At 50.8% G+C, this 25,613-nt stretch overlaps 1 protein-coding gene across 9 annotated transcripts; it reads right to left on the reverse strand.

The window, feature by feature from the left end:
• Window positions 1-246: 246 nt before the first annotated feature.
• Window positions 247-25,327, reverse strand: SPOCD1 (SPOC domain containing 1). Of its 9 annotated transcripts, none has more exons than XM_079112635.1 (16): window positions 25,239-25,327; window positions 23,411-24,747; window positions 10,608-10,649; window positions 9,528-9,704; window positions 9,131-9,253; window positions 8,981-9,038; window positions 8,672-8,762; window positions 7,739-7,898; window positions 7,519-7,635; window positions 6,145-6,270; window positions 3,662-3,773; window positions 3,340-3,490; window positions 2,877-3,012; window positions 2,297-2,386; window positions 1,855-2,041; window positions 247-1,041 (listed from the first exon to the last, which is right to left on the reverse strand). In XM_079112635.1, the coding sequence occupies exons 2-16, from the start codon at window positions 24,713-24,715 to the stop codon at window positions 353-355; spliced, it is 3,564 nt and encodes a 1,187-aa protein (XP_078968761.1). In that variant the 5' UTR covers window positions 24,716-24,747; window positions 25,239-25,327; the 3' UTR covers window positions 247-352. The 9 variants fall into 9 exon arrangements, with proteins under 9 accessions (XP_078968761.1, XP_078968760.1, XP_078968764.1 ...); XM_079112634.1 differs by having other exon boundaries at window positions 3,653-3,773; XM_079112638.1 differs by having other exon boundaries at window positions 3,340-3,773; window positions 23,411-23,785; window positions 24,707-24,747; window positions 25,239-25,299.
• Window positions 25,328-25,613: the final 286 nt, after the last annotated feature.

Here is a 25,613-nt window from a genome sequence, read left to right on the forward strand (position 1 = left end):
CTGTTTATCAGAACACTTGCAGAATACTTCTACAGGCTATCAGGGAAACAGCTTTTTCCTGGGGCAAAGTGATGGTTCCAGACTCCAGACCAGCAACTGGCAAGGCTGCAAATCTATACACAAAAATCCAGACAAGGCAAACCACATCTGTTTGAAACCAGGGTCTCTCCTGATCAGCCAGCAGATGCAATACTACTTTTTCCAAATTCTTTATTGAACTGAAATTCAACATCAAACAGACTGAAGAACAGGAAACAAACAGGACAGGTGGGGACAGCTGACCTTCTTCTTCTTCCACCCTGTCTCTCTCCAGTAAGGGAATCAAAATCCCTGTTCTGGTGAAGAAGGAGAGTCAGGCCTTTCCAGGGAGCAGACACTCAGAGTCAGCTCCATCTACAGGGCCCAAAGAGGGGTCAGGGACTGGGCCAGGGGGTTCTGGAACTGCAGGGGCCTGGCAGAGGGAGCCAGGAATCCCTGGGGCTACAGGGGGCTGGGCAAATGCTGCAGAGGATGCGGGGTGGGGGTTCTGGCCTGGGGGCCACAGTGAGGCTTGGAGCTGGTGACTCATGGTAACCAAGGGCTCAAGGTACTGGAGCAGGGCTTGGTAGGGACAGGAGGCCCTGTGGCGGTGCTGCACATGGCCAAAGTCATAAACAGTTGGCGTGACTGAAGAGGGACATTGGGGCTGGAACCAGCCCAGCACTGGGGGCCGCTGCCTTCGCCCAGGACCATGGCAGGTTTCAGGCTCTGCCTGCATTCTTCCCCTGCCTCTGGGAAGCCTCTGCCAAGCATTGGCTTCCCTTGAAGGTAGGCTACCCTTGCCCTGGCTCTGCTGCAGGGAACCCCCTGGGTTAGGGGAGCCTTTCAGGGCCACATCTTGCTTCTTGTCCTCTTGCTGGTAGCATCTCATCTCTACTTTCCTGTTGAAGGAGACCATCTTGTGAATCTTCCCCCACACAAGGCTGGACTTCGATGGGTCTGGAAGCCCTTTCTTGGGGAGCAACACAGCCAGCAACAGACTTGAGTGAGTAGCCTCCAGACCTGGGAAAAGAAGAAGGGAGCCCAAGGCCTGGTGAGGGACAACACAGAGACCCCAAAGCTTCATTCTGGCTGCAGCAGGTCTGGAGGTAAGGGCCCCAGAAGAGCTTCCAAAAGTAAATGGGAGGAGGGGCCTGTCTTGGGGAAGTTGGTCTTGGCCAAGGTTCACCTGACTGAGCGTGGGCACTGACAGTTTGACCTCAAAGCTCTGTGGATTCGAAGTCTACCTCACTGTCCCAGGACATGCAGCCCAGAAAGTTCAGACACTTTGATAGGGAACAGATATAGCTGAACCCATGAGACCCCAGTCCTTCTCCCCAGGGGCTTTCCTGGAGGCACACTCTGGAGTGATTCCTGCATGGCTCCCAAACTTGGCCCAGCACAGCTGCAGCAAAAGCACTCCTCCCTTCCTCCTGTCCCAGTGATGTTCTCAATCCATTATCTGTGGGTCCTGCCCCTGTCCTGCACCTGAGTCACATGTGGATGTTCCAGGAGCTTCTACTCAGGGGTATCTAATGGGAGAGGCAGTGCAGTGGGGCACTTCGGAGCCCACTTTCTGGAGCCAGTCTGCGTGGGTGGGACTACTGATTTTGGACAAGTCATTTTGCCTTCTCACTACCTCCGTCTCCTCATCTGTAAAACGGAGAATCTAATGGTCCATTTGGAGAGGATTATTTTTGTTTCCCATTTGCCCATGTCCAGAGTTCCCTTCTGAGATGTGCCTGCCTCTCTCTCTCCTGAGACAGAGGTGACTGTATCAGGACGTCTGGTCCCCTGTGAAGGAGGCAAGATGTGGTGTGAGCAATGAGCACTCACCTGGGCCCCCCAGAGGGCGCAATCTGGCGGGCAGGGGCTGAAAGGCAGGCAGCGGAAGCAGGACCACCCCCATGTGCTCCACTGCTCCCAGGCCATGGCGCTGCTTGTTGTTGAGGTAGGAGTAGAGCAGACGGCAGTTCTGGGTGTCCTGAGCCCCCTGGGGACACAGTCTGACCACACAGATGTCCTGCAGTCACAGGAGGAGAGTAGTAAGGAGCAGTCATCCCCTGGTCTCAGATGCCCCTGGTCTCATCCAAGTCTCTAGGAACCCAGGGAAGGAGACAGAGGGACTTGTTGAGGGTCACTCAGTGAGTCTAGAGTCACACTGGGAACTAGACCCAGTTTCTCAAGCCAGGCTTCTGCACTGCAGTAGGAATGGGAGGGGACTCAGGAAGAGGGTGAGGCACTAGGCGAAGAGGGGGTACCAAGAGTAGGCAGTCACCTTGGCCTCAGCTGGGCAGACACTGGCCAGAAGGTCCCAGATAGTGTTGGGCAGGATGCAGCCTGCTGAGTGGATCACCTCGGGCAGCGCCTGGGGGCAGCAGAAGGGCCAGTCAGCCCTCCGACCTCCCCCCAGGGGGCAGACTCATTCCTAGCCACCCGCAGGGCCTGAGGTGAAGAAGAGGGACCGGCAGTGTGCTGGGGCCCTCAGGGGCTGCCAGAGAACTTTAACTGCTCTGGAGCCCACCCCCTGTCCCCGCCAATCTCCTCCAACCCTCCTTACCCTCACCCAACACCTGTGCTGATGACTGTGCACTGGTCAGTCACTCCTAAAACCCTCCATTGGGCCAGAGTGGTGACAACCGCCTCTCCTGGACCCTTCTTGCTTTAAGCCTGGGGTAACAGGGAGTTACCCTGTGAGTCCCTGTAGGGTTGGGGCTGGGGTCTCATTTGCCTAGCCCGGGGCCAGGCACGGAGAGGGCGCCATGTTGTAACAGAACAGACGGAGGAATGAATGAAGGGAGGCCAGCGGTCCAGCAGGGGGCGGTGTCAGGGAGGACCAGCCAGCAGAGCAGGGGTACCTGGATGAGCTGCCAGCTGTGTCCCGAGACCAGCTGGGCCTTCACTCGGAACCGCTTGATGGAGAACATGTCAAGAGCGCCCTCCCAGGATATAGGGGTGGGCAAAGCCTTTGTGGGCCCAGCAGATATCTGTTGCCTGGAGGGAGGGACAGACAGACAGGGCCAGGCAGAGCAGGTCATTGGGATTTAACCCCAGCAACTTCTTCCTTTTCAGAGGTGGTGCTGGGTCACCACTGCCGGGACTGGAACATTGGTCCCAGCATGGCCTCGTGCAGGGGGAATCTAGTAGACTGGCATGATTAGTTCCACTGTGCAGATGGGAAAACTGAGGCTCACAGAGGTGGGAAGACTTGCCCAATGCCATACAGGAAGAAAAGTCCATGTGGCTTGTGTCTGTCACTCTAGCTTGTGGCTTCTCCCCTCCAAGCCTGCTGGGTTGACACCTCCCGGGGCCCCCACATACCTGTCCTGGGGCTCTGTGAGAGATGTCTCCTTGGTTTGGGGCATCTCTGGAGAGGACACAGGAGTGGGACTTGGGGCTCTCTGGGAGACCTCGTCGTCCCCGTTGCTGGTGGCTCTGGAGAAGCCTGGCAGCCCACTGGAAGTCTCCCAGTCTGCAAATGGCAGAGGAGGAGCTAAAACCGCAGGCCCCGGTGGAAGCCACCCAGGGCTTGAGAGCCGTGGCCGCACCAGGTTCCTTTCAAGGTGACCTGGGGCACAGGCACGGCGACTGCCACTCTCCCCAGGCTGCCCACCCCTGTTGCTGATGCCCACACCCAGGCCACCCGTGCAGATGCGGCAGCTGGGGTCCAGGACGTGGTGCCGGTGCTGGTCTGGGGCGTCCTCCAGTGGGGCAGGCAGGGCCAGGGGGCTGCGGTCTCTGGACACCGAGGGTCCCTGGAAGGCATGGGAGCAGAGTGGGCAAATGGGAAGGGGGCTGGGGAAGTCAGCGGCCCTCCATGGGCAGGGAGCCGCAGAGATGTGATTTATTTTACTCCTCTCGATATTTTTTTATTACTGTAAACTCAGAGAAAAATCTGAAAATACAAAAAAATAAAAATGGAAAAAAGAACCATCTGCCCTGTCCTACCACTCACACGACTCCTGACATCCAGGTAGCCCTTCCTTCGTCATGGCTTTTCGACACAGAGGGACTGGGGTCCTTTCGTTAAAGTAGCTGAGATGGAGCGTTCGACTGACCTCTTCATTCTGTCCATTAATCTGTAGGGGCATCAGCCACAGGCCGGCCCGCTGCACGATGCACTGATGCAGTGGCTGAAGCGTCCACGTCACCTCTGCTGCTAGACATCTGGATCATTTGCTGGTTTTCACAATTATGAACAGCACCGAGGACATCTTTGTGTCAAAGTACTTTCCGAGACTTTAGATGCTTAGGTCAAGTCTTAGAAACAGGTGACCGAATCAGGGAGAATGGACATCTTCAATGGACTTTTTAATTTTTTTATATTTTGGTACTGGGGATTGAACCCAGAAGTGCTTTCCCACTAAGCTATATCCACAGCCCCTTTTATTTTTTATTTTGAGACCAGGTCTCACTAAGTGGCTTAGGGCCTTTCTAAGCTGCTGAGGCTGGCCTCAAACTTGAGATCCTTCTGCCTTAGCCTCCCAAGTCACTGGGATTACAGGTGTGTGCTCCACTGCACCTAGCATTCAATGGACTCCTGATGTCCACTGCCAAATCACTGTTCCTGTTCACAACAGAAATAGTTTTAAAATACACACCTAAAAAGGGCAGGTTGCTTTAGGAGGGTTTAAGCAAATTCTGAACTGCCAGGCGCAGTGATGCATGCCTGTAATCCTAGCAACATGGGAGGCTGAGGCAGGAGAATCCCAAGTTCAAAGTCAGCCTCAGCAACCTAGTGAGGTCCTAAGCAACTTATCCAGACCCTGTCTAAATAAAATATAAAAAAGGGCTGGGATGTGGCTCAGTGGTTAAGCAGTCCTGGGTTCAATCCCCAATACCAAAAAAAAAAAAAAAAAAAAAAAAAAAAAAAATCTGAAACTCTGCCCTTGTCACACAGGTACTCGGGAGCAGTGCCCAAACCCAGGCTTTGAGCGAGGCAACCCAGCTTCAAATCCCTGCTCCACCACTGCACACCGTGTGGCTCAGTCCAATGGCTCCCAGGTTCTCCATCCCAGAGTAGCACAGACCCTGTAGGTCACTGAGAGGTCCGAGGTTCGAATGCGGTGCTGTTGGTAAAGGGGCACAGAGCGGGCGTACCGTGTCCTTTTCCCCTTTCCTACTCTGCCACCTCCTCTCTCTGGGGACTGAGGACTCCTCGCTGGGTCTTCCCCGCTTCTTCCCTACAGACCTGTGGCTCCCTCGTCCCCGACTCCGAGGGCTGGGCTTTGGTGCAGAAGCAGACACCCACTCCCAGAGCTCCTCTCCACACGGGCGGTGGCTCTCCCTGGCCTGAGCACTGATGGTGGGAGGTGGGGCACAGGAAGCTCTGCTTGTCAGGGTCACTGCCTTTCCAGAGCCTGGCACCCACCAGGTACTCAGTACATATGTACTGAGTGAAGGAGCATGGTCAAGGGACCCGTCCTGCAGCTCATCAGAGCCAGGTGACAAGTGACCCATGGGAGCAGTAAACCAAGCCAGTGGGCTTCTTCTGAGAGTGACTGATGTGAGCCAAGGGGAAGTTCTGGTTGGCTGCAGGAGACTGAGATGCCAGGATAATGGATTCTGGAGCTGCTGAGCCCATGTGTCAGGAGATCCTGACACCAGGGGAGCCAGTTCCCAGTGACAAGAGGAGGCCTAGACTCGGGGCTCTCCTGCTGGTTTTTCAGATGCCAGGGCAAATTCCAGGAGGCCCTCTGGCCTGACCACCCTGAGCAATGGGTGGTTTCCTGCCTGGCGCATCTCCAAACAAACGCACCGAGTGCAGCAGCTCTCTGCTCCTGACATTTGGAAAAACACCGCCCGGAGGCGTGTGGCCTCCTGCTTCCCAGCCACAGACGGGGCCAGAACGGCTGAGGCCGAGGCCAACTGCGGCTGCCTTGGTGCTACTCACCTAGGCACCGTGGAGTGAGGCCCAAAGAAAGGAGAGCAGCACCAAGAAAGCACGGACGAATCCAGCCTGGCGGCATTGTCTCCCCACGCCACCTGGACCCGGTGCAGCCAGGCCCACGGTCTCTACCATGGACAAGGCGGTCTCAGAGCAGACAGGTGACTGGCTCTTGACCACACAGCTGGTGGGATCCCTGGGCACAGCCCCTGCCTGGTACCAGCTCAGGCCCAACTTACCACCAGGTCCTCCAGGGTCAGCGTCTGGTCCACGTCCCTCAGGATCTCCACCTCGCCCTTGTGGGTCAACTTGGAAGCAGGAAGCCCACATGGCTCCTTCTGTTGCTGCTCAATGATCTCCAGGCCCTGAGGAGGAGGAGCTCAGACAGATTAGGGGCCTCTGGCCGCCAAGGGCCGGGGTGTACCCTTCCCACCTCAAGGGTCCTCTCCTGTGGCTCCCCCCCACGTCAGGCCACCCCCTGCCCCACACCTGCTCCTTTGTTCCCCTCACCTAGAAAGCCCACCACCCTCAGTCCTGCCTCTCCAGATTCTGCTCATTCATTCACCCTTTGCTGCTAATCCCTCCTCCTCCAGGAAGGCTTCCTGGATTTCACCTTTACCCAGGAGTCAGTCCTGCGTCTGACTGCCCGGGGAGGCTGTGGTGGAGTAAAAGAGCACAGGCACGAGTCCCAGCAGGACCCTTAGTAAAGACTAGTGAGGCAGCTGGCCTTGGGCCAGCACTTAGCTACACCTTGGTCTACCTCTCCTCTGGGGATTCCATTAAGAGCACCACATTAGACAACAGGAGCAGAGAGCCTCGCCTGGTGTGTGGCTCATAGCAAGAGCTAGCTGTGGTTCTCCGTTGATCAGTGTCGCCCCGAGATGTTTCTTGAAAGCCCCGAGGACAGGGATCCGTCCTCCCTTGGCAGGCTGTGGGGCCATGCAGCCGCACAGGGCCCCTGCTTGGTTTGAAGCTTTCCTATTATCATCTTCAAACTCTTAACCGTTTTTGAGCAAAGGGCCCCACATCCTCATGATGCACTGACCCCCACAATTTATGGAGCCAGTCCTGCCCTGGGACCCTCCAGAGCCTGGCACACAGTGGATGGACTCCCTTAATGGATTCTGGTCATTGACTCTGGGCACCCAGGGTCTTCCTGAAGAGCCACCCCATCCTCTAGATCAGTCCCTGCCTCTCTCGCTGGGCCACCAACAAGCACATGGTGACCAGTTCCATAATTTCCCCACTCCCGAAAGTTCCCAGGCATGGCGAAGCCCCTGGACGCAGGGTACCCAGGGGTGTGACTGTGGATGTGGGGACTGTGGGGCCCCTTCCCAACCCGGGGAACCAGGAGGACCTCCAGCTCCAGATTCCAGACCACAACCTGGTCCTCGGCCCCCCACCTCACCTAACCCAAGGGTGTCACCTCTCAACACAGCCTCTGTCCCCAGTGCCTTTCATTCCTGCCTCTTTGCCTACTTTTCTCCTGGGAGGATCTGTGATTCTCTCTCCCTGTCTTCCTCCTCTGCCATCTTCCTGGTTCCTGTTTCCCATCTCGTGTTCTGTGCCCCCATCCCTGTCTCGCTCGCCCCTGACTTGGCTCCACAGCTCACCCGTTTCTCCTCCTGGTCCCGCCAGCGGGACAGCTCCTGGGGGGCCAGCTGGATTGAGTTCATCCGCACCAGTTTGTCAGGGGTGACGTCGCCATGAACCACTTTGAGAAACAGGTCCTGCCGGGCAGGGGGCAGAGGCTGCACCACACTGTCCTGAGAGCATCGTGCCAGCGCCCGGCTCCCGAGAGGACGGGCTCAGCCCAGGTCAGAGCCTGCTCACCAGGTTCCTGGGGTCCCGCAGGTTGAACAGCAGGCTGCGGTACTTGGACTTGTAGCGGCAGCTGGTGTCTTGTGTCAGGTCAAAGAGGGCTGCCTCGATGTCAGCAGCGATGCCCTCCACCTCCTCCTCACTCAGCACCAGGTCAGGACACTCCCGTAGGCTGTGGGGACAAGAGAAGGGCCCTGGGCACTGAGTCCGTGAGGTCGTCCACACACTTAGCCCCAGGGCAGATCTGTGGGTGGAAAATGGAAGTGGGCGACTCATTTCCTTGATGGGAAGCTGGCAAGGAAGGAAGACAGGCAGAGAGACTCACAGATCCCACATGGGCCCGTTTAGTCTTACCCAGCTCACTAAGAAATCAATAGGACTGTTCTCCTTTCTGGGAGGCTGAGGTTCAGAGGAGATCAGGGGCTGACCAGTGGCAAAGCCAGAGTCAAATCCAGATTCCTCAGCCTGTGCTGTCCCTGGCCCGTGGAGCAGGGGAGGTGTGAAGGGAGGGAACCTGGCTGGCAGGGGTAAAGCATCAGCCAGGGGGAGAGGACAGCAGTGATCCTGAATCTGCCATTGACTTGCTGTGTGGCCTCTACAAAGTCCTGCCCTCTCTGGGCTTGGGCTCCCCATCAGTAAATCTGAGCTCTGGGCTGAGAGCTCAGATGCTGGCAGCACAGCCTCTCGCTGTGTCTGAAAGCGCGGGCTGTGGGTGACACCCAGCAGGACCTGAGCAGACGCCGAGGTCTGTGGGAGCTGAAGGGCAAAGCATGAACTTGACGCCAGAGATGCCCAGGTTCAAATTTCAGCTCTCCGCAGGCTGCTGCAGGGGGCAGTGACCTCCCGCTGAGTGGGGTCAGTCACACACAAGCCCTCAGAACCCGGCCTCGCAGGGCGGTATGTGGGGCAGCCTGCCAGCGCGGGGACGCGGGGGCCGGGCCTTACCGACTCCACAGTGCCTCCTGCATGGCACGCACTACAGTGGCCCGGACCCCGAGATCCTGGGGGACCGCCTCTCGTCGGGGCTGAAATCCACCTGTGGGGGGAGAGAGCCTCCTGGGAGCCGCCAAGGACACGAGAGGGGCAGTCCCCAGGAACCCGGGTGGACAGGTCCCTCCTCGGGGTCCCAGGACCCTGTCCAGGAGCTGAGCCCTGGTGGCCCGCAGCCCCCGCCCCGGGGGAAGGACTACAGGTCCGAGCGGGGCGGGGAGAGGAATCCCAGCAGGAGCCGGCCCGGACCCTCCAGCCCTTCACCTGAGTCCTCTGCCCTTCCTTGAAGAGGTTTCCCATCTGCCGCCTCCGCCAGGCCACCCTGTAGGAGAGGAGAGGAGGGGACACTGCATTCCCAAGCCTGCAGGCCCCCATTCTCCGAAGTGGCCGTGTGGCAGAGGCAGGCACACTCACCCCTGAACAGTCAGCCTTGGGCAAGGCATCGAGGGGCACAGGACAGCCTCTTGGAGGGAGGAAGGGGTCAGAGAGGCCCCCAGAGTCCCATGCGATCCCTCCTAAAGCAGGTGCCTGGACAACCTGGGGCAGCAGAACATGCCGGTCAGCCGGAGGCAGAGGCCTGGCGGGCGCCTCTCCAACGTGCTGGAGGCCAACTCCCCTCCCCCTGGGCTCCCGGGTTCTGGAGGCACAGAGCCAGGATTCCTGGAGGCACAGAGCCAGGCAGCCAGCCAGGTGGGGCCCTGACCCGGCCTCTGGCTACTGTCCTGAGAAGTCACACCCTTTCTCTGAGCCTCAGTGACACCTGGGTCAGGTGACCCAGCCTCACCAGCCACGTGAGGAGCCTGTTCTGTACCTGGTGCCCAGCGGGGTCCCGAGTTTTGGGCCTCTCTCTCCTCCTGGGCCTGTGGGCCGGCAAGGCTGAGCTGGTCTCCATAAAGTCCTCCAGAGCCACCAGCTTCGGCAGCTGCTGTCCCCCTTCCTGGCTGTGGCTGATGGACCCCAAGAGCTGGATCACGGCCCCAGAACCGAGCTGCAGGGAGAAGAGAACCTGAGGCCAGCCTTGTCATAGGGCCCGCCTCACCTGGGACTGCTTTGCGTCTCTCCCCGGGGCGGGGGGGGGGGGGGGGGGGACAGTAAGCCCCACGTGGACAGGGAATTCCCAACATCTGCGGAAGGCCTGGTGCTTAGCAGGTGGCCTCTGTCTCAGGGAGGAGCCTGTGCTCATCCCCACCCTCCCACCTCTCCTCCGGCCCCATCACATTCGGAGCTGACTGGACCATGACCCTTCTCACCTCCTTCCCACCAGAGAGGCAGCTCATCAGGGGCACATGACCTGTTCTAACACTACCTCTTCCTGCTCAGAGCTTGGGACACGTCCCTTTCAGAGGCCACTAACTTGTTTTTCGCTCGTCCCTGAAACAGCCACTTGCAACCATCTCCCCTTCTGTAAGACTGCCCATCAGCCATCCACTCTCCCTGAGAGAAATCCCTTAGTTTCAAGATGCAGAGTAGTTTTTGGTCTTCTAATGAACTATGGAATCCATCCTGCTTCTCTTTTTGCTATGGCTGCCAGGAAGCTCAGTGTTAACTTTGAGCCTAGAAGTGTGTGCCTTTCCAGAATTGGTAGAAGGTGAGGAGTTGTAATAGTTTCCCTTCTCTTTCTCCTTTTCTTTAGGCTTTTACCCCACTTTAAGTGTGTTTTGATTTCTTAATGTGTTGCACACCACAGGGATTGTCTTGAAAGCAGGTTGTGCCTGAAAATTAATTCTCAAATGAATTACCATGGAACGGGCAGGTTGCAAGGTCAGGGGAAACTGGGAGTCTAGGCCTTCGCATCACAGGGAGGAGGATCGCCCCTTGGGGAGCACCCACCCACCCCACCACACTGAACACAGGGAGGAAAAAGGGCAATAAGAAAAGAGTAGAAACCTACATAATACACAAGCTTCACTCCATGGGGTATTTTCACTTCCTCCTTGGAAAGAAAGAGGATGCAGAGATTAGAATCCACAGGACCCAGTGGCCCCTTGGCAGGGAATGCACAGGAAGATACTCTTCCTGAAAGGGTATGCAGTGTTCACCAGACTGGCATTTATAACAAAAAAGTTGGGCACAATCCAATGTCCATTAAAGGGGAGCCAGGAGGGGCTGGGACCATAGCTCCATGGTGGAGCACTTGCCTAGCGTGTGTGAGGCACTGGGTTCGATTCTCAGCACCACATATCAATAAATGAATAAAATACAGGTCTATCAACATTTAAAAACTACTTTTTAAAAAAGGGGGAACTGTGAATAAATAGCCATTTAAAGAGGTGAGGGAGTCACAATAAAAATGACCTTTCACCAGGGCTTATAAAGTAGCAGGCCCTGGAGGAAGCACACAGTCTTCTTTAGGTCTCAGAACACCCCGAGGCGGGGTGAGCTATCTTTATCCTACCATTTTACAGATGTGGAAACTGAGGCTCAGAGGGGCCCTGAAGAGTCCCATAACTACTAAGCTGCTGAGCTGTGTCCAAGCTGAGTTCTGACCCCAAAGCCCCAGCACTTAATGGCTGGGCTCTGTGGAGATGCAGAGAGATTCATGGAAAGATGTCATGGCGTTATTGGGGGAACAAGAAAAAAAACAGGTTACAGAACAATATTGGTTGCATAAGCCCCTTTATGTAAATATATATTTATAGATGCATAATAGAACTTATCTCTGGGGAATGAAATTCCAGAGGGACTTTCACTTTCTCTGTGTATACACTTGGATATTTATGTTATTCACAATGAGCATGTATTTCTTTTATAATCAGAAACATATTTTTTATTAAAAAGCAAGTGCAGAACAATATGTGTAGCGTGCTATCATTTGTTTCAGAGAGAATGAATTTTTAAATTCGTATTTGCTTGAATATGCATAAAATATCTCCAGAAGTATCCAAAGAGCCATAACCTGGGCTGCCAGCGGGCAGGGGCTAGGTGCTGGGAAGCAGGCTTGTCACTTTTGTGGTGGTGTCTTTTAAACACGGGAATGAATTAGCCTTTCAAAAGAGTAATTGAGAAAGAGGAAGAAAAAAACAGAAATCAGGGTACACCTGGGGAAAAGGCGCAGGAAAGATGTGAAGACTAGCCCTTCGCAGGTTCAAGCCTTTTGCGGACCTGGTCTCGGGGTCTTTTAGCCAGGGCTGTGAGGCTGCGGAACAGCAGGATCCCAGGAGCGAAGGTTCCAGACGCCCGACAAACGGGACCAGAATACAAAGTATGTACGTATAATGTGTTTAAAGAAAATTTAAAAACAGCCAAGCATATGAGTGAAGGGGGAAGGCCAAAGATACGTATATATATTTAAAAGGCAAATTTGGTTGAGAACCAAACACAGTTTCTGGAAATAAAAAAATATAAGCAAAATTAAAATTTAAAAAAACTCAATGTAGGGGCTGGAGATATAGCTCAGTTAGTAGAGTGCTTGCCTTGCAAGCACAAGGCCCTGGGTTCATATCCCCAGCACCACAAAAAAACAAACAAACAAACAAAAAACTCAATGTACAGGCTTAACAACATATTAGACACAGCCAAAACAAATTATCACACCAGAAGGTAAATTTTGTTCTTTTTGGTACTGAAGATTGAACCCAGAGGTGATTTACCACTGAGCTACATCCCAACTTTATTTTTTAATTTTGAGAATATACAATTTGCCCAGTCTGGCCTCAAACTTGTAATCCTCCTGCCTCAGGCTCCCAAGCATGTGTCCCTGTGCCCGGCTAAAAGATAAACTTAAAGAAGTGATGTAACTTGGGGCTGGGGAGATAGCTCAGTCGGTAGAGTGCTTGCCTTGTAAACACAAGGCCCTGGGTTCAATCCCCAGCACCCCCCCCCACCAAAAAAAAAAAAAAAAAAGAAGTGATGTAACTCAGTTTATACCCAAAGGATTTAAAATCAGCATACACAGCCACATCAATGTTTATAGCAGCTCAATTCACAACAGCAAAACTATGGAACCAACCTAGATGCCCTTCAACAGATGAATGGATAAAGAAACTGTGGTACACATGCACAATGGAATATTACTCAGCCTTAAAGAGGAATGAAATTATGGCATTTGCAGGTAAATGAATGAAACTGGAGACTATCACACTATGTGAAATAAGCCGCCAATCCCAAGAAACCAAAGGCTGAATGTTTTCTCTGATAAGTGGATGCTGATCCATAGTGGGGGGTGGGTAGGGAAGAATGAAGGAACTTTGGATTGTACAGAAGGGAGTCAGGGGAGGGGTGGATTGTACAGAGGCAAGTGTGGGGAGAGGTGGGGCGGGGAAGGATGGTAGAATAAGACAGACATTATTACCCTATAGACATGTATGAAAAGAATCAAAAAAAAATTATCACTGTCCAAAAAAAGTTAATGAAAATAAATAAATAAATAAAAGTTTTTTAAGAAAAAAGATGAAGAAGAAGAATCAGCGATGCAAGCTTGGCCCGGTGGCGCACACCTGTAATCCCAGCCACTTGGGTTCAGGAGGCTGAGGCAGGAGGATCACAGGTTTAAAGCCAGCCTCATCAATTTAGCAAGGCCCTCAGTAACTTGGCAAGACCCGGTCTCTAACTAATACACTAAAAAGGGCTGGGGATGTGGCTCTGTGGTTAAGTGCCCCTGCATTCAATTCCCAGTACAAAAAAATAAGAAGTGATGCAGGATATTCCCAGCACAGAGACTGAAGCACAGTCAAGGAGACACAAGGATAGAGTGAAGAGGACTAACTCCTCTAACTTCAGTTCCAGAAGTGGAGAGGAGAGGAGATGGTATAGAGGCAGTATTTGGGGATGCATGGCTAAGAATTTTCCAGAACTGTTCAAAGAGAACAATTCATAGATTCAAAAAGCTGGGTGAATTTCAAACAGGAAAAATAAAATCCATACCTAATCACATCAACACCAATGATAAGGCAATCCTAAAAGCCAAGAGAAAGAAATCACAGCTAGTATTGTAAAGGCACTCCAAATGTGCCACTCCTGCTGGAAGAACTGAGGGACTAGTACGATTATTGCCCTCATTTGACAGAAGAGGAAACTGAGGCACAGAGAGGTTAATTAGTTTGGCCAATGTCACACAGCTAGCAAACCAAAGAGCCAGGATTTAAATCCAGGCAGTCAGATTCTACAGGCCACTGTGCTATTAATGCCACTCGCTAAAAGATATATGTAGAAAAGACTGGAAATTAACTAACAGCTAATTCCTCAATGATACTAATGAAAGGCAAAACCTAGTAGAATATTCTTTTCTTTTTTTCTTGGTACTGGGAATTGAACCCAGGGGCACTTTACCACAGAGCCACATCCCCAGCCCATTTTGTCTTTTCTTTTGAGACAGGGCCTCACTAAGTTGCTGAGGCTGGCCTTGAACTTGTGAGATCCTCTTGTCTCAGTCACTGGGGGATTAGGGGCATGCACCACCGTGCGGAACTAGAAAATAGGTGTCACCGCTAAGCTCTAGTGACTAAGCACATTCTCAATGTGCTTAAAGAAACTAAATGTCACCAGGTAAGGTGGAGCACACCTGCAATCCTGGTGACTTGGGAGGCTAAGGAAGGAGGATAGCAAGTTCAAGGCCAGCCTCAGCAATTTAGGAAGACCTTGTCTCAAAATAAAAAATAAGAAGAACTGGGCGTTTAGCTCAGTTTTAGAGAAACCTTGGGTTCAATCTCTAGAACGAACCAAACCAAACCAAACAAAAAACTGTCAATTGTGAAATCAGACAAAATATAGTTTGAGAATGAGGATGAAATAAAGATATGGTGGAGAAAACCAAGACAGTTGGTTTCCTTGATCATTTTATTTTACTCAACAAATAAAATGATAAAGGATGAACTTAAGGGAGAAGGAAAGAAAAATCTTCCCACTCAGATGCAATGGAGAATTCTGAGCAAAGAAAATGATAAATATGTTGTTAAATCTAAACAAACATTGCATGAAACTATAATAACAGTGTGTGATTTGTTGTGTTTAAAAAATAGGATAAGACCAATTTACTGGATAACAATAGCACAGAAATTGGGAAGGTGCGTGCTCAGAATGGAGCATGCCAAGGTCCCCCCTCACTCCGAGGAGGAGGAGACCGGGCCTTTCCACGCTTTGGTAAGTCAGGCATTCGGGCTCAATGAGAACCCCCGGAAGAATACACACAGGACCCAGGGGACTCCTGAGTTACCTGAGAGATAAGAAGGAGTGAGGGAAATACTCCATCTGAAAGGGGGGAAAGTACAGAAGTGAGAAACTCGAAACAGGACAGCAGCAATAAATGCAGAGAATCAGAATTGACCCTTAGCACCCGGCGTCAGGTCAGCTCGAAGTGGATCAAAGACCCAGGAGTGGGACCAGACAGCGTGCATCTCCTAGAGGAAAAAGGGTCAGCGCTCCAGCCTACAGGCACCGGCAATGACGTTCTTAACAGGACTCCTAAATACTGCAAGAATTAATAAACAGGACAATATCAAATTATAAGGCTTCTGGTGGCCGGATGCCATGGCCCACACCTGTAATCCCAGCAGATCAGGAGGCTGAGGCAGGAGGATCTCGAGTTCAAAGCCAGCCTCAGCAACTTAGCCAGACCCTGAGAAACTCAGTGAGACCCTGTCTCTGAATAAAATATAAACGGGGCTGAGGAAATGGCTCAGTGGTTAAGCAGCCCTGGGTTTTATTCCTAGTATCAAAAAAAAAAAAAAAAAAGGCCTCCAGGGGTTGGGGATTTTGCTCCGTAGCAGCAGAGCACTTGCCTGGCACGTGCAAGGCCCTGAGTTTGGTCCTTAGCCCTGGGGAAAAAAAATAAAAATAAAAATAAAAAGCTTCTGCACAGCAAAAAGAACAATTAAGAATGTGAAGAGAGAACCTACAGAACGATAGAATAATCTTTGCTAGTTACTCTTCTGACAGAGGATTAATACCTGGAATACATAAAGATCTCAAAAAACGTAACACCGAAAAGATAAATAACCCCATTAATAAATGGGCAAATGAACTAACCAGGCACTTCTCAAAAGAAGAAATACAGATGGCCAACAAATACATGGAAAAAATGTGCAACGCCTTTAGCAATCAGGGAAATGCAAATCGAAACTACACTGAAATTCCATCTCACACCAGTCAGAATGGCCGTCATCGAGAATGCCAACAACAATTAATGCTGGAGAGGACCTGGAGAAAAGGAGCACCATGACCCCGTCACTGGGACTGTAAACTGGCACAACCACTGTGGAAATGTGTGTGCAGGATCCTCAAAAGACCAGGCATGGAAACACCATGTGAGACCACACCTTGATATTTATCCTAAAGAATTAAGGTCATCATAACCTAGGGACACACACATACCCATGTTTACAGCAGCACAATTCACAACAGCCAAACGGTGGAACCAGCCCAGGTGTCCACTGAAGAATGAACGGATAAAGAAAATGTAGTACATACACACAATGGAGTTTTATTCAGCCATCAAGAAGAAGGAAATTACATAATTTACAGGAAAATGAATGGATCTTAAGAACATGATGTGAAGCGAAATAAGCCAAACTCAGGCATTCAAGGGTCGTATGTTTTCTCTCTTACAAGGAAGCTGGAGAAGAACAAGGAAGAGAAAGGTGAGGGGGATCTCAGGAAAATCAAAGGGAGATCAGCAGAGTAGAGGGAAGGGACCAGGGGGAGGGAGGAGGGGAGGGAAGGGGAAATAATAGGGAATGACAGTGGCCGAATTATATTGCATATCACGTGCGTGTACGAATACGTGACGAGGAATCCCACCGTTTTGTAGAATTACAAGGCACCAATAAAAAATATGGGGGAAAACTCATGTTAAAAAGGGGGGCTGGGGGGCTGGAGTTGTGGCTCAGTGGTAGAGCACTTGCCTGGCATGCGTGAGGCACTGGGTTTGATACTCAGCACCACATGTAAATAAATAAAATAAAAGATCCATTGACAACTAAAAAATAATATTAAAAAAAAAAAGGAAAGAAAAAGAAAAAAAGGGGGGGGGGGGCTGGGACCAGCCTATAATCCCAGTGGCTCCGGAGGCTGAGGCAGGAGGATGGCCAGTTCAAGGCCAGCCTCAACAAAAGCAAGGCACTACACAACTCAGTGAGACTCTGTCTCTAAATAAAATACAAAATAGGGCTGGGGATGTGACTCAGTGGTCAAGAGCACCTTAGCTCAATCCCCAGTACCCCCCAAGAAAAGGGGGAGTCTGGGGGCACAGCTCAGTGTTAGAGTGCCCCTGTGTTCAACCCATCTTCAGTACTGCAAATAAAAGAACATTATCAAGTTACTTTTTTTTCCAGAAGGGAAGATTGACTTAATAGCTAAGAAAAACATTAAATTTACTACGTTAATAAATTAAAGGGTAAAAATCACATTATCTTAAAAAATGGCAAGAACCTATCTGATCAATTGCACTGTACTTTCAGAATAGTTAGCAAAGCTTAGGCTGAAATGATGACTGAACTGCCTTTAAAATCCAGAACAGACCCAGGGGCCCTGCGATCACCACCCGCTTCTATTCAACGTCCTACTACGGTCTCATCCAGCACAGTGAGGAAAGGAGGGGCAGATGTAAAGAACTGGAAAGGAAATAACAGAAACTGTCATCTGCCTACACAGGCCCATCTGTCTGGAAAACAAAACCAAAAAACCCTAATAGATAAATTACATGAATTAATGAGTTCAGCAAGATTTCTGGACACAAAATCAATAAGCAAAAATCAACTGTATTTTTATAGGCCAGAAACTGCAGTTTTTTAAAGTTATCATTTTATGAAAGCATTGAAAAAATACAAAATAGGGCAATCAGAATTACAGGCCTTCCAAGGGAAAGAATACACTACCACCCACAAAGCCCCAAACAGAATCCAGTTCTAATCAAACCTCGAGATTCAACCAATTTACAGGAAATAAAAAAGCACAGGGCCATGTTTAACTAAGCCACAGGGATGCAATAAATTACAGGACAAAAATCTCATTTCTTCAAAGAAAGGAAGGAAGGCAGGAGAACGAATACATTTGTAATTTTGTATATTTGCAATAGTAAGAAGAATTCCCCCAGAATTTTAACCTCTGAGAATATATACAAAAGAAGACTTGATAGCAGGAATGCAAACAGATATTTGTCCACTAATGTTCTTAGCAGCACTATTCGACAGCCAAAAGGTGGAAACAATCTAAATGTCCACTGAAAGATGAACGGATTAACTAAATGTGGTAGATGGATAAAACAGAATGCTATTCTATCACATTAGGCTAAGTGAAATAAGCCAGTTATGAAAGAACAATTATTGTATAATTCCACTACATGAGGTACTTAGAATTATCAAATGCATGAAGCCAAAAAGTAAACTTGTGGTTACCAGGTGCTGGGAAGAAGGAAGAATAAGGAATTATTGTTTCGTTTTTGGTTTTGTTTTTGATTTTGGTACCTGGGTTTGAACCCAGGGGCACATAACCACTGAGCCACGTCCCCAGCCCATTTTTATATTTTATTTAGAGACAGGGTCTCACTCAGCTGCTTAGGGTCTCACTGGCTTTGGACTCATAATCCTCCTGCCTCAGCCTCCCCAACTGCTGGGATTACGAGCAGACCTATTGTTTCATAGGTTAGAGTTTCAGTCTGGGATGATGAACAAGTTCTGGAGAGGCACAGTGATGATGGTCGTACAACAATATGAATGTACTGAATGCCACCGAACTGGATACTTAAAAACTGTTCAAATGGTAAATTTTACATTGTGTGTATTTTATCACAATAAACATAATTGAGACTTTCTGCTCACCAACTGACATCATAAGGAAAGCAAAAGTATGTGCCACACTCTAGGTAAACTTTGCAAAACATATAACTGAAAAGGATTAGTATGCAGAATATATAAAGAACTCCTCCCGATCAATAATGAAAATTTACACAAAAACAAAAATTATTATTTTTGGCAAAAGACTTAAGAGGAATGGTTAAAATGCACAAGATTTTCCTTAGTAATAGAAAAATGAAAATTAAAACCACATTGAGATACAGTAGCATATCCCTACTTTGGCAATAATCAAAATCTGATAATATCAATAGTGTTGGTGAAGATGTGAAATCACTGGAACACTGATAGATGCTGGTGGGATATAAACCACTTCAACCACTTTGAGAAATATTTGGCACTGTGTAAGTTAAGGCGAAGACATATGTATCTTATAACCTAGAAATGCCACTCCGGAGAATGTTCCCTGGAGCTACTCTTGCCCATATATGCCAAGAAACACACCAAACCATTCACAACAGCACCACATATAACAGCAAAAACCCCCACAAAGAATGGATAAAGACAATAAAATAAAAAAAAAAGAATGGATAAAGAAACTGATATATATATATATATATATTCCATTGTGTGTATATATATATATATACACATATACATATGGAATGTATATGTGTATATATATACACAATGGAATATTACTCAGCTATAAAGAATAATAAAATTATGGCATTTGCAGGCAAATGGATGAAATTGGAGAATATCATGTTAAGTGAGATAAGTCAATCTCAAAAATCCAAAAGACGAATGATCTCACTGATAAGCAGCTGATGACACATAATGGGGGGTGGGAGGGGGGCAAGAATGGAGGAAGGAGAGACTGTATAGAGGGAAAAGAGAGGTGGGAGGGGTGGGGTGGAAGGAAAAAATAACGGAATGAATCAAACATCATTACCCTATGTAAATGTATGATTACGCAAATGGTATGCTGTTACTCCATCTACAAACAGAAACAACATGTATCCCATTTGTTTACAATAAAAATAAATTAAAAAAAAAAAACCCACAAAGAACCCACACATCCATAAGGGGTCAACAAATAAATGGAGGCATGTTCATGCAATGGGATACCTGCTGCCAACACTCAGGATCTGTGTGATCTCGGGAAAGTGAACTTCCCTGTGCCTCAGTTTTCTCATCGGTACAATGGGGATAACAGTGGTATCTACCTCATAGTGTTGACACAAGAATCATGATCCTTATTCAAGAATCTCTACACTGTGCCCGGAACACAGCAAGCTCTCTCTATAAACACTAATGTTGATAAGGTTCCTTGGCTCCTACCTTGGAGAGACCTCCCCCTGACGGGTGACCACACTTCCGTCTCTGCTCTTCCATTCAATGTTTTCTTGGCTGATCTCTCACCTCACCCTTGCTGGCTTGGCCCCATTGCACCTACCACCCCACTCCATGCTGCGTCCTGCCTCAGTACTGTTGCACGTGCACTGCCCTCTTCCTGGTACGCCCTTCCTACCGGCTCTGCCTGCTGAACAGCCATTTTCCTTATCTAGATACAGCTCGTGCAGCCCCTCCCCTGTACCCTCTGGGCATCCACAGTCCTCCAGGCTTCAGTCTGTGTCTTAACTCTCTGGTGATTGGTTGGTCTTTCACTAGACTGTGGACTCTGCAGAGGAGGCCTCCTCTTTGTTCAACCATTATAATAGAGTCATTACACACCCAACCCCCTTGGCCAGGGCTCTGGCAGACTGGCTAAGTGCACAGACTCTGCTGTGGTACGGCCTGGATTCAATTCCCGGCTTCACCTGAGCGAGGTGCTAACCTCTGAATGCACATTTTCTTAATCAGCAAAATGGGGATGACACTGACTTCACAAGGCTCACAGGATTACCTGCGATGACATGTGCGAAGCTCCTGGCATAAAGTAAGCACTCTAACAGAAAGAGCTGTTCAACTTCTGTTTTTTCTTCCCCCAGTGTTGGGGATGGAGCCCAGGGCCTCCTGTCCTGCATGCTCAGTGAACAGATCATCACTGAGCTACACCCCCAGCCAAAAGAGCTATTCTTAGGCTTCCCACCCGCTGGGTCCTCCCTCATGCGCCTCTTGACACTTTGCAGGTGCAGATAGTGAACCTTGCGCCTGGGAATCTGCACGGGGCCAAAGGAGCTGTGTGCCCCTCCGGTTGGGATGGGCAGACTGAAAGCAGATCAGAGGGCACTAACAGAGTTGCCCTCCCCACACCCCCTCTTATTCCCTGTGGGGCTCAGGGCAGACAAGAAAATGGCTTCCAGACCTCCATCCTACCCCCCCTCCAAGAGTCTCAATTTCCTGCCAGAAGAATACAACAGGCCACCTCTCTAATCAGACCCTAGCAGTTCTGGGGCCCACAGGATGCTCCTCATTTCATAGAGGAGGTAACTATGATTCAGAAAGAGACACCGCCTGTCTGAGGTCAACCTGTCCTAAGAGGCAGAGTCTGACCTTCAATCCACCTGTCTGCCGCTGCCTCCCGCCAGGCAACCTCCAGGAGAAGGTGCTGGGGTCCTGAAAGGGGCTCCCCAACAGTTGGGTACTGAGCCCTCACTTGCCCACACCCCATTAGCCTTGTCCTCCACCACCCGCCCGTCCCTGTCACAGCCCAGCCTCAATTCTTCTCCTGCAGCTGGCCCCGGTCACCATGGCAACAGGATGTTTGGGAAGCTGTAGGATGATGGGCTTGCTGCAGAGTCAAGGATGGGGCCTGGGGAAGGGAGCAGCCCTAGGCTGTTTCCAGCTGAGCCAGACGGGAACCTGGCTCCACGGCAACACCTTGACAAGCTCCCCAAAACGCTGCAGACCCAGGAATCCCAAGTCTGGACAGCTGGTCCAAATAAATCAGTGGGGAGGAGTCAGAGTACCAGGACGTTCGCCCAGCATCACCTGCAACAGGACAAAACTGCACGTGTGAACAGGTAACCGCTTAGAGCCTTTTTCTCGTGCCCAGTACTGGGCTGAAAGCCAAACACCCGTCATCTCACACAACCCCCACCACCAGCCCAGGGGGTAAGTGCTCTTTTGCAGATGAGGAAACTGGGCTCAGAAAGGTGAAGGCACTCGCCCAGGTCACCGGATAGTGACAATGCAGGACAGAATGCCAGCCTGTTGCCTGCTACGCCACAGTGGCTGGAAATGAGAAAAGGAAGTCCCAGCCCAGCCCCTCATCCTGACACGCTCGTGGCTGTGACAAATCTGTCTATAGACAGCTATGACGCAGGGATCAGGAAAAGCAAAAAACATCAGCAGAACAACGTGTACCAACTTGGAAAGAGCTTCAGCTACTACGGAGCTGACAAAACAGTCCAGGGCTGGGGAGATAGCTCAGCTGGTAGACTGCTTGCCTTGCAAGCACAAGGCCCTGAGTTTGATCCCCAGTACCTCCAAAAGAAAAAAAAAAAAAAAAAAAACTGTCCAAGCCCCAGGACGAGGCGGTGGTGTGCGAGCCCACTCAGGTCAAAAGGGTCCATGTGGAGATGCTCACATCTGTACAGATGTTCCCAGGGAGGAGACTGGAAGGGCATAGGACAGAACAGGCACTATCTCTGGATGAAGGGCAACAAGCCCAGCAGGCATTAATACAAAAAAAGAAAATTATAAAATTTGATAAATATGATCACAGTTCCAGGTAAAGAAAAGCCATCTATTCACAGGAAAAAGACATATACCCAAAAGGCATTCAGGAGTTGGTGCTGAATGTTGGCATTATGGGAGACTTTTATTTCTTCTTTATTTTCTATGATGAATACACCTTACTTTGGAAATGAAAGACAAATATTTTGAAGCAATGTTTACAAAGATGATATGAAAACACTCCTGTAATCCTGGTGCAAATGGTAATGAATACACAGGCAGCTCACTGGTTCCTATCCCAGGGCTACTCGCTGGCTCTTTGGCCTTCACTAGTCAGTCATTTTACCTCCTGAAGCCTCAGCATCCACATCAGTGAAATGGGTAGAAGTTAACAGCATCTACCCCATAGGATTGTTAAAAGATTGAAGATGAACAGTACCCCACACGTGCTAAGCAAGCTAGATGAGACCACCACTATGCTGATGCTGTAGAAGATTCACAAGCATAAAGCGCTGAAGACAGACTGCCTGATTTGTGCCCTGGATGTCACTGACCAGCTGGGTGACCTTGGATCTGTGACCTTATCACTCTGGGCTTCACAGGAAGATTATATCAAAAACATCTAGCGCAGAATGTAGATCCAATAAATGTGAAAAAATTCAACTACGTGGAAAATATTCACGAAAGGTAAGTAGTGGCCCCTTCCATGTTGGGTATACATACATGTTAGCTGTGAATTATTAACAAAATTAGTGTAAGTAAAAAAAACCACAGAAAGGGAAGCAAGGATTTTAGGGAGCATGGCTGGGCACTGGCTCCACACTGTGTGAGCCTGGAAAGCTCTGTTAACCTCCCTGAGCCTCAGTTTCTCCATTCGGTCATATGAAGCTAATGCCTGTCTTCCAGGGCCATGGTTAACACTAAAGGAAAAGCAAATGTGACATGGATTACATCATTTATCTTGTACCTTATGCTGTGCCAGGTGTGTTATTTTACACCAAAATGACATTTAATACTCCAAACAACTCCATTAAGCTGGTGTTACTATTTCCTTTTTACAGATGAAGGAACTTAGATTTTAAAAAGAAATATATCACAAGGTCACTCAGCTAGGAAAAGATGGAGGCAAGATTTGAACCCAGGACTTGCTGGCCCCTCACAAGAATTTGGTAGGGTAATTCATTTCCTCTTTTCTGACTTGGCAGGCCTCAGTTTGCATTAAATAGGAGTGAGAGGGAATGTTCATAGGAGTCCATGGAGCTGAGCTCTATTAAATTCCACTGCCACGCACCATGTTGAGAGGCAGCCTGGCCCTTCCCAGTCCAAGTTTTTAGACCCAACTCACCAGTCCGGGGCAGCCTCCTGGTCTGGCTTCCTCTGGTTCATCCTGACGGGTGCTGTCTGAGCTCGTATCTGTGCTCTGCTCTTGGGCACCGGATGCTGGACCTCTCCTGAGCCTTCTCTGCCCCACAAGGGGGCCTGTGCAGGCCTTGCTGGTAGCAGACTCCAGGGAGGAGCTACAGATGTCCAAGCTCTCCGGAGAGCTGGAACGGGCGTCATCGGCAGGGGCAGCGAGTGCTGGTCCCAGCCTCTCCCTGGATGCTGGTTGGGACTTGACCTCCAGCCCCTCCTGGTTCTCAGTGCCAGCCCCCACCAGGTGCTCTGCTTCCTGTTGCTCTGTGGAAGCCGCTCCTGGCACTACCAGGCATAGCACAGGGTTCTGTGGAAGGTCCTGTGCAGTGGGCTTGACGGACTCTTCTCCAAAAGGCCCTGGGGACCCCACAGGGCCACGGGGGCTGCCTGGCTGGGCCTTGTACCCTGCAGCAGGCAAGTGCTCAAACTCCTCAGCCCCTGAGGCATGCCCAGCCCAACTTCCAACTGGATCTCTAGGCCCAGTGTCCTTGGGAGGAGGCCTGCAGGGCTCTCCCAAGGACTCCAGGTCAGTACTTTGCCGGGAGCCTCCCACAGACTGGCTGTCCCCACCTGGGCTCTGATCAAGCCACAAGAAGCCCTCAGTCCCCCTCCTACCTTTGGAAAGGGCCCTGCACTTCCTGCTTTTTTTCTGAGCCCTCACAGGATCTGGTGAAGATGGTAGGTCCCTTCCAGGGGGCGCCTTTCTGCTGAGCGTGGGGCTTCTTCCATCACAGCCTGGAGAACTATTGCCTTCATCTCCCCCGTCTCGGGGCCTGGAGCTGCTGGCCCCTTTTGCTCCTGTCAGCCTCTCCCTGTCCACCAGTGCTCTCTTCAGGAGATTTTGTGGCATGCTACAAAGATTCCTGAGGCATCTGGTAGCTAAGATGTCACGCAGGGAAACCTGGAGCCTCTTGGACACCTGAGCACTCCCCTGAGCAAGCACTGTGGGCAGCTGCAGGGGAAGCCTGGGGCTGGGCATGGAATCCTGGCTCTGCTCCACAGCCTGCAGCCCCGAATCTTCCAGGCTTGCCTCAGAAGCACCCCCAGCCTGGGAGCTGGCACCTGGATGGGACCCCTCCCTGAGGACCCTCTTCCTGCTCCGAACCCAAATCTGGGCCTCTGTTTTCAGGTCTGGCATGGGGATGGATCCTGCTATGTCCCTCTGGAAAAATCCACATCTCCGTCGAGGAACAGGGTCGTCTGTGCTGGAACCCTCTGCATCTCCCACCTGTGACATGTCTTTTCACCTGGTGGGGCCAAAAGAAGAGCCTGTATGGAGACAGAGAGGGGAGATGGCATCATGGAGGGCCTGACCTGCCCACCCACCAGGGCACCAGGCCTGTGGGAACCTGGTTGGTAGCCTCCTTTCCAGACGGTACCCCCAGGTCCTGCCCACTTCCAGGGTCTGGAGGGGAATGACTGGACCTGGTGCCCTCAGTGAGGGAGGGAAGGCTGCCTCCTAGGGGAGCTGCTAGGGGGCCTCGACTCCCCGTCTCTGGGAGTTTACCCTTCTGCTTAAGTGGGATATAGTAATATGTATTGCTATTAATGACTTATCCGCATTATTTCATTTCACACTGGAAGTTTAAGTGACTCACCTAAGGACGTGGAAGAGTCGGCATGCTCCCCCCAACCAAAAAGCCCGACTCTAAATCACCCCACCTGGCGCAGACACAGAGCGGGATTCATACCCCTCACCCCTACCCAGAGCTCCCTTGCGTCCCATTCTGATAGACCCCATCCAGTTTCCTGGGCCTGACCTGGACAGTCTCTCACGGTCCACTGAACTCAGGTCCAGCCACTCTCACCTGTTCCCCCTTCTCAGGTTCCACTCCCAGCTGAGGTCACGTGAAGTCGGGGAGCCCCGCCTTGGAGCAGGCTGGGGGCGGAGTCCTTGGTGATACGCAAAAGGCGGCTCCCTTGGGGTGCCGGCGTTCCCTCCCCAGCAGAGGGCGCTCCCTCCCTCCAGAGGGCTTCCCGGAGGAGGTGCCAATCCCGCCAGGGCAGGGGTTGATGGGCGCATGCGCCAGGGGTCCTAGGCGTTGAATGTCTTTGAATGCCTGCTGAGTTTAAACCCGATCTCGATCGTTTGGTGTTGGCAGAGTGACAGCGCCTGAGCCCCTAGGGGACTATCA

Source organism: Sciurus vulgaris (assembly GCF_902686455.1).
Source record: "Sciurus vulgaris genome assembly, chromosome: 1".
In the NCBI taxonomy this organism is placed as follows: Eukaryota; Metazoa; Chordata; class Mammalia; order Rodentia; family Sciuridae; genus Sciurus; species Sciurus vulgaris.